The 8,652-nt window shown below is 37.3% G+C and overlaps 2 protein-coding genes across 8 annotated transcripts; both read left to right on the top strand.

The window, feature by feature from the left end:
- LOC110629687 (TPR repeat-containing protein ZIP4) lies at positions 1-4,460 on the top strand. The gene is made up of 5 exons (XM_021776773.2): positions 1-1,607; positions 2,507-2,696; positions 2,782-2,814; positions 2,891-3,511; positions 3,680-4,460. The coding sequence occupies exons 1-5, from the start codon at positions 268-270 to the stop codon at positions 4,325-4,327; spliced, it is 2,832 nt and encodes a 943-aa protein (XP_021632465.1). The 5' UTR covers positions 1-267; the 3' UTR covers positions 4,328-4,460.
- An 827-nt stretch (positions 4,461-5,287) lies between these two features.
- On the top strand, positions 5,288-7,444 carry LOC110629363 (ubiquitin-like-conjugating enzyme ATG10). Of its 7 annotated transcripts, none has more exons than XM_021776296.2 (7): positions 5,288-5,446; positions 5,591-5,693; positions 5,865-5,915; positions 5,988-6,071; positions 6,207-6,306; positions 6,526-6,623; positions 7,099-7,444. In XM_021776296.2, exons 2-7 carry the CDS (start codon positions 5,646-5,648, stop codon positions 7,300-7,302), a joined length of 585 nt encoding a protein of 194 aa, XP_021631988.1. In that variant the 5' UTR covers positions 5,288-5,446; positions 5,591-5,645; the 3' UTR covers positions 7,303-7,444. The 7 variants fall into 7 exon arrangements, with proteins under 7 accessions (XP_021631988.1, XP_021631982.1, XP_021631986.1 ...); XM_021776290.2 differs by having other exon boundaries at positions 5,591-5,778; positions 5,865-5,910; XM_021776294.2 differs by having other exon boundaries at positions 5,289-5,446; positions 5,591-5,761; positions 5,865-5,910.
- The last annotated feature ends 1,208 nt before the right edge of the window (positions 7,445-8,652 follow it).

Raw genomic sequence — 8,652 nt, 5'->3', positions numbered from 1 at the left:
CAAAATACACAAATATAAATTTCTTCATGAAAAAATAAATGCACTTTTATATATTTTGGGTTATGATAAACCATATTCATCTCAAAATTTACCAACAAATAAAAACTTAAATTCTTTAATTAAATTAACTCAACCAATCAAGTGGGTCGTACATTTTAGTTCTTGATCATGCGTTGTCTTTCCCTCCAAGACCCATAACATTCATATACTCGCCCCTTCAAATTCAAAAGTCTCCCTCCTCCCTCGGCGATAATTTACCGCCATAAAATGAGGATTTCTGAGATCTCCACACCGGACCTCCGGCAAGGCAGCCAACATCCCCAATCTCATCACAATCATTTCCTCTCTCAAATCGACTCTCTAATCAAGCAAACTGAAAACTTCTCCCATGCCAATCACTTACCGGAAACAATCCCCTCCGATCTCCGTCAAAACCTCACTCAGCTTACACAACTCGTCCCTTTCCCTAACTCTGTCAACCTTCAAATATGGAAGCTCAGCTACCGCCTCTGGAACGCCTGCGTCGATATTGCCAATGCAGCTACTATCCGCCCCTCGTCCTCAACATCTATCAACGAAAACCACGCCGCTCTGAGACACGTCGCCGCCGATATGCTCTCCCTCGCTGGTGACGTCGTTGGTGTTCCATCTCCAGCCATCAAATCCGCTTCATTCTACTATAAGACTGGCCTCATTTGGCATGATCTAGGAAAGTTTGATCTCGCTTCCACTTGCTTTGAAAGAGCCACAGATATCGTTTCAAAGATCGATATAACAAGAATATCTGATTCGGGAGAGAGAAAATTACTCCTCGATCTGAATCTCGCGAGAGCTCGGACTGCATGGGAAGTATCAGATAGGAACCTCGCGATGACGCTACTAAATCGGGCCAAAAATATGCTTTTCGGGACATCGGATCACTACAAAATGCTCGCGGTTCAATACTTAGTATTTGGGAAGAGCTTACTGTCGAAGAATGAGGCCAATGCTTACAACGACGCGTTGAAGCTCTTGAACGAAGCTCTAGATCTATGCCAGAAAGGATGCAGTGCATCCAGAACGCGAGAACAAACGGTGGAGCTCAAGGAATTGAGATCCAAAGTACTCCGGTTCATCTCGGCGGTACATTTGCAAAAAGGAGAATACGAAAGTGTGATAAAATGCGTTAGGGTTTTGAGAGAAGGCGGTGGTGGTGACGGTGGGGATCACCATGCTAGTCTCCCTGTATTAGCGATGAAGGCCTGGTTGGGGTTAGGGAGGCATGAAGAGGCGGAGAAGGAGCTGAGGAGCATGGTTGTGAGCAAGGCAATTCCTGAGGGTGTTTGGGTTTCGGCAGTGGAGGCATTCTTTGAGTCAGCAGGTACAGCAGGAGCGGAGACCACCAAGGGATTGTTTCTAGGACTCTTGGGAAGATGCCATGTAAGCGCCAGCGCTGCAGTTAGGGTGGCTCACAGGGTAATTGGGGATTGCGTTGGTGGTGGGGAAGGTTCGAGAGTAAGGGCCAAGGTGGTGGCAGAGCTGGTTTCTGATGACAGAGTGCTGGCGCTTTTTGCTGGCGAGGCGGCAGCCAAAGAGAGAAAAGCCATGCATGCTGTTCTTTGGAATTGGTAAGTTCATATTAATATTCCGCCAAAAGTTTTCATACTGTGAATGATTGCTTTTATCTGTGCTGCTTCGCCATTGCAATTAATCAATTCTGTTTAACATTGCTAAGTGATTTTCTTCTCAACTTATTGCGCATTTTATGGATGAAGTTGTATACCCTATCTTGTGCTCTGGGCTTTTTAGTGTTTAGGGCATCCAATTAGGAATCAGATATGCAAAATGCATGTAATGTAACCTGTGTCCAATTGAGAAGATCCATCGACCTGCAAAATCCGATCCAATTAGTTAACATGCGAGAGTTGGAACATAATGGGATTTCGGTATATACATCCGAATAGGAAGATTCCTAGAACAAAATGCTAGCAGGTTACTGGATGGTATGTCAGTGAAATATGATTCGAGTGTCCCGGGATTTTAAAATGGGTTGTGGCTGAACACAACCTAGCAACAAAACAGAAAACGGAAAAAGAAGAAGAAAACAAACAGAAGTTACTCCTGCATATTGTTAGCATAGCACCGTGTGTGTTTGTGGATTAGTGTCCAATGACCTTAGCTATCCAATTGAAGTGGCAGTACCATGGACTGAAAACTTATTGCTTCGATACACCAAGCTAACTTCTAAGTTCTTTTGGCTTTTTAATATATGTAGATTTTTGAGAGGCAGAGACAGTTCATGCCTGAAATTTAACTGCCGCTGCTGTGAGTGAGTGGTGAGAACTAGTGGTGTGCTATCGTGTGCTGGTTGATTTTCTAAAATTGATGTGATGGACTTGTTTCGGGATATAAATGTTGAGAAGAAGTTATGATGCATAAATTGGTTTATTTGCTGTCAAGTTAATTTGGAGAGGATATTTTTATTTCAAAAACTTCCACGTGAAATAAGATTATTTTGCTTTTACAGTGCTTCGGATCATTTTAGATCAAAAGATTACATGACAAGTGCAGAGTTATTTGAAAAATCACTGCTTTATATTCCGTATGATATGGAGAACAGAATTCTCCGAGCCAAGGGCTTCAGAGTTTTGTGTCTCTGTTACCTTGCTCGCAATCAGCTTGATCGGGCCCAAGAATACATCAATGAGGCTGAAACGGTAACCTATACTATAGCATGCTGGAGTTTTGTTCTGTAAGATCGTTTAAATTGCTATGATTTTAAATGCTTTCTGTTTTTTTCAGCTTGAACCCAACACTGCTAGTGCTTTTCTTAAGGTGCATTCTCTCTCCCTCCCTAAACTGTTGAAGGTTGCAACGACCAGCAACCTGATGTTTCTTTTGGTTTGTGCAGCTGAAGATCTATTTGCAAAAAGGCAACCATAGCGGTGCTATCAATCAGATCCAAGAAATGAAGGCTTGCCTTGACTTCACTCCGGACTTCCTTTCTCTCTCAGCCCACGAAGCTATTGCTTGTCGTGCTCCTTCCGTTGCTGTTGCCTCTTTATCCAATCTCCTGAATTTCTATACCTCAGGAAAAACCATGCCATCAACAGAAGTTGAAGCATTTCGAACTTTAATCACAATCCTGAATACGGACCCTGGCAATGAATCAGAAGTCCTCAAGTTCATGAAATGGGCTCATGGCAGAGTATCTGAGCTTGGGTGTGAAAGCTTTTTTGGAAAAGGTGAAGTTGGCAGACAAGAACAGAAGTGGTTTGCAGTGAATTCATGGAATTTTGGTATAAAATGTGGGAAGGAGAAGAACTATGAATTATGTGCAGAATTTTTAAGACTGATACCAGAATTCTATGCCAATCTTATTGATGGGCAAGAGAAAGAAAGCAGTGCAATGGTTTGTAAATCATTGATATTGACTGTATCTGCCATCATAGCTTCGGAAAACCAAAAGAAGGTTGCATTGGAGGACATTCAAGTGAAAAACGCTGCTGAATTGCTAGATAAAGCAGGGAAGGTACGTCATCTCAGTTCCCATTTCTAAATTGCGTTGTATAGGTGATTTATAAAGCGGATCTCTTTATTACTTGCACTGGAAATGAAAAGATGCTTAGAATAAGGTTACATCTTGTGCTTTTGAAGATATCCCTGAAATCTTGTGTGACGCTTGGATGCTTGGCTGCAGATGCTAAAGTCAATCTCAATGGAAGCTCAATTTGATGATGATAAAATCAGTGCAATTGAGCCGGAGTTTGTATTCATTCACACTTTCAGTGCTTATGATATACATGGACGAATCGACAATTTAGCGTCCCAACAACAACTCCACCTTGTAAAAAGCTTTGCAAGCTCAAAGACCTGCAATCCAAAGTACCTTCTCCAAATAGGTCTCAGTGCCTCCAGAGGTCCACGGTCTAACCCTGAGGTAGCAACCTTTGCTCTAAATGAGTGCCTTTCAGCCTTCCTTTCATCACCCTCACCAGATTATCAAGATGTTGCTCTTATAGTTCGAACACTGATTGCTGTAACAAGCATTCACAAGGGCGATTCAGATGATGATGCTGTGCATAAAATGTACAAGCAAGCATACCGGATAATGGTTGGATTGAAAGATGGTGAGTATCCCATTGAGGAAGGAAAATGGCTTGCAATGACTGCATGGAATCGAGCATCGATGCCTGTGAGACTTGGGTTGGTTGATGTAGCAAAGAAATGGATGAACATTGGTTTGGAGCTGACAAGAAAGGTTTTAGGAATGGAGACTTACAGGGCTTGTATGGAGGATTTTGTTGCTGAGTTCGAAAAGAGATTTCATTTGCAGAATAATGGTTAAAGGAAGCACTTGCCTAATAATACAATTTTTGAAAATCGTGTAATGATTATTAAATAGTTCATATTCATCCAGCAGAACATAATTCTTCCCTTGTAAAAAAAAAATAAAAAAAATAAAGCAGAATATGTTTTTTCGGGAATACTTAAATGGAAATGTTTAAAACAACCTCTAAAGTCAAATGTTATGAGAGTCTATCAACTCTTATTTGAAATTTAAAATTTTATAAGAATTTAATTTAATTTAATATTTTTATTAGTATACTTCTATTTATTTTATAAAAAATATTTTCATATTCTTTTACATTTGAAATGCTCAAGAAATTAGTTAAAAACAAATACTTTTTAGTTGAAATTAAATTTTTTAATGGTTTTAAATTTTGAAAATTTACTAAGATTAATTAATTTTATAAATACATGTTCACTAATTTATAAATTATTTTCTTATTATTAGCAGCCACCTCACCCACTGATTAAGCCAATCACTAAAATTTTCTAATAGATTAATTAATATTGAGCAATTAAATCAAACATCAATTAACTCTTTCATCTATATTTAATTAATCTACGTACGGCATCCTTTCAATATGTATTATTGAATCCGTTGTTTTTGAATTTCTATATTTTTTTTAATGAAATCTAATTATTTCTTTGATAAAAAAATTTTTATATTATAAATTAACAATTTATATTTATTTCAAATAGAAAAAGTAAAAACACATTTGGTACTTGGTAACAATAATAATTAAATATAATTTTAACAAAATGGTTAAAATATTATCAGCTATGTAATTTTTTCCCAAACTATTGAATAGTTGCAAATTAGAACAGATTCAAAAAAAATTACAAGATGACTAACCCCTTTAAATGTACCCAGATAAAAAAAAATTCATGAAATGTGAAAACTAAATATTTTAATAGCGTTTCACATTAATAACTCAAGACTCATAAGATTTGAAACGTTGAATGGTATATAAAAAATTAATTTCAATTCTTTTTTGGATTGAAAATTAATTTCAATTGGTATAAAATTACAAATATATACTCAGCCTAATTATATGCAGCAGATTGTAATAAACGGCGGAGCCAAATCCAAAACCAGGAAGGCCAATTGAACCAGCAAGTAAGCAGAAAGCTCTTGTAACTAGAGATTTCCTTAATTTCTTCGGATCTAAATTCGTTGCATTTCAATTGTTTTCATTCTCTTTATTTTAACCCTAAAATTTGTGCATTCCTTTATGCCCTAAAGCTTGATGTCCTATGACAGCTTCCTGAGTGGTCAATCATGGATGCTTCGTCTTGGGATGGAACCCTTTCGCTGAATGAATTTTCTCTTGCTGCTCGATCTTTTGCGGAGAAATGGAAAATCAGTAACTCTGCTTCCCCTCCTTGGTTATGGGTTAACGCCCCAAAACTGCCTTTTGTTGCTTCTCAACAAGTTGCGGAACGTTTCTGGTTATTGCAAATTATCGTATTCTATAGCCTCCCTCATGGATTCTTTGCTATTTTTTTTTAATGCAACATTTTCTCTCTTTTGCCAGGTTGATGGATTCTTGTCAATGGAAAACATATGTCTTCTCAGACCAAGTGAGGTCTGGTCTTGATGACTATTTTTAGCACCATAATTTGTTATTGTTTGTTGTAATTGTTAGTGTTTTTCACAGGAAAATGATGCTGCAGCTAGTCGTTTAGAGGAAGAAGGGCCCGGCTTCTCTAAGAAAGAAGATGCAATTGATGATGCCACATTGGTATTCCCCTTGTGTGTATTTTTTTTAGCATATGCAATTAGATGTATGTTTTGATCATGGAAGTGTTGTATTTCGAATTATGTTCATTCTCATTTTCCTTACAGCACAAATCTATTGTTTATTCTCTGTTGCTAGGTGCATAGCAATCATCATGAAGTGCATTACTATGATTTCCACATAGTCTACAGTGCTTCATATAGGGTTCCAGTGCTATATTTCCGTGGATATGATAGCGGTTGGTTCAGCTCTTTGAGTTTATGGGTTTTGTCATCAACGTTTTCTAATGTTAGCTAGCAACCTACTTTACAGAAGTTGATGTCGAAATTTTTTAGATTGTTTACTGAATGATAACTTCGCAATTACATCAAGTGTCCACATGGGTTGATTTTCATTTTTTTTCTTTTTGAAATGTTTCCCGTTCATACACTGCCCTGATTTTAATTTTTTTGTACAGAAGGACTGCCTTTGCAGTTGAATGAAATTGAAAAAGATCTTCCTGCTTGCTCTGCAAAGGTGTTGCTGGAATCTAAGTGGACTTTTATAACTCAGGAGGTTTGTTTTTTCATTCTTTACATTACTCCTCGCTTTATCAATTTGGATTTGCTTTCTGCTTTGTTTTCTGTTGCTACTTTATTGTGGAAGCTATAGAAAGATTGCCAGGGTGTCTTATAAGTAATCCAATGAATAAATACTATATTGAATTTGGCAAATAACATGCAGTATACATGCTATGATCTTTCACAATATTCAGATAATGGAGATGTATGTTTCCAGCAAATCAGTAAATAATCTTGCCTGTAGTGGATATTATAGTGGCATTGTTTGTCAAATTTTTTTATCTGCATTATTTCTCAAATTTAAGTCTTGCTTGGTTGTGATTGTGGTTAATGTTAAATGTTAGCACTTGCTACTAATGGTTGGAGGGCCAAACATGCAGCACTCCTCAAATAGGCAGTTACTTGTGAAAGACAGTTTAGTTATTGAATTTATATTCAGAATTTGCAAGTAATAATTTGTTGGAATCTAGGAGCATCCATACTTAAACAGGCCATGGTACAAGTTACATCCATGTGGGACCAGTGAATGGATGAAGTTACTTTTCCTTGATGAAGCTGCCTTGGCTGAAAACAGAGTGGCTATTGAACTATACCTGGTGTCCTGGTTCTCAGTCGTTGGTCAGGTGATTGGTCTTAGGGTTCCCATAGAAATGGTCAATGGTCGTATTAATTGATGGCTGTGATTTGGTCCAAGAAAAAGTTTGTAACTAAACATGAAAAGTTTAAACAAATGAACTAGTTTTCTCAAAAAAAGATGTGTAGCTTCTTTTGACAATGTTTTTCGAGAAGAAATATAACATAGCTAGCATTTGAATTTTTCTTTGTGGCATGGTTTATCTGAAAAATAAAACGGTTCAAAAAAAATTGTTGTGCTGCATATGATATGAAACCCGAGCTTTTTATCTCCAAAAAGAATGGGGGAGATGATGTAATGGGTAGGCAAATTATCAAACTTCAAAAACAGAATTCATGGGGCCATCATTTGTGTGCACACGCAGATGAGCTGTTTGGCAAGCAACACTTGCATCGACTCCCCAGGGAAGTAGGCTTAATACTGCTCATGTTTTATTTCTTGTATATTAAACTCGACAGCAAATTGCAGTAGATTGAAAGTTTCAAACATCAGCAACCTGAGTGAGGTTTTTGAGTCAGGTTTACTTTTTATACGTATTATAAATGGATCATAAATTAATAGTTTTTAATTTATTGGTACTGAATTATTTTTAGAGTTAGTAAGATTTTGAATTTGACTCAAGCTAATTGTATTAAAAAATATAGATTATAAATTACAAGAATATATTAACATTTTAGGATAATTTTCTTTTAGAATTCTTGAAAGCCTCACTAGTTCTTAGAACAATGGGAATTCATTATTTGCAAATCTGGATAAGCTGAGGATAAGCCTAGAAAGAGGATTCACTTCACCCAATAAAAATGGCAGAAGCTTGAGTGACAATTCATCATCTACAACCACAAGTTTGGAAGCAATACAATTGATAGTCATTTACATATTAGTAGAGTCCCGTATGGACTGTCCTTTACCAAAAACAATGAAAATGGCTGCTACTGCTGCTTCTTATCTCCAACTCACCAGCCAACAGAACAGCAGTGAGCCCACTGCTCACCGGGGCTCGAGGTTGGGATAGCCCTTGGGCAACTGTTGGTAGCCCCACTGGCCCACTTAGGAACACAGAGTATGCAGGAGCAGCGTGGTCATTAGCAGCAGGTGGACTAATTGTGATCCTGAGCATATGCTTGACAATGTATGGCTGGGCTAAGTTCAGTTCAGTGGAGAGTTCTTTTGATGGAATCTCTGGTGTCATTTGGGCTTACTTCCTCCTCTATGTCCTTAACCTTCCTCCCTTTGTAAAATAGAAGGATTTTTTATTTTATTTTATTTTTTTATGTGAATTGAATTGCACCAGTAATTACTATTTACCATTTAATATTGAAAACTTCTGTTAATTTATTTCAGTTTTAAGTTTTTTTCTATTAATTTTCTTATTTATAATTGAAGAGTTCAT

The sequence above is a fragment of the Manihot esculenta genome, chromosome 13, assembly GCF_001659605.2.
Source record: "Manihot esculenta cultivar AM560-2 chromosome 13, M.esculenta_v8, whole genome shotgun sequence".
Classification (NCBI taxonomy): domain Eukaryota; kingdom Viridiplantae; phylum Streptophyta; class Magnoliopsida; order Malpighiales; family Euphorbiaceae; genus Manihot; species Manihot esculenta.
Note: the sequence above shows the minus strand (reverse complement) of the source record. Positions and strands in the feature narration are given on the sequence as shown.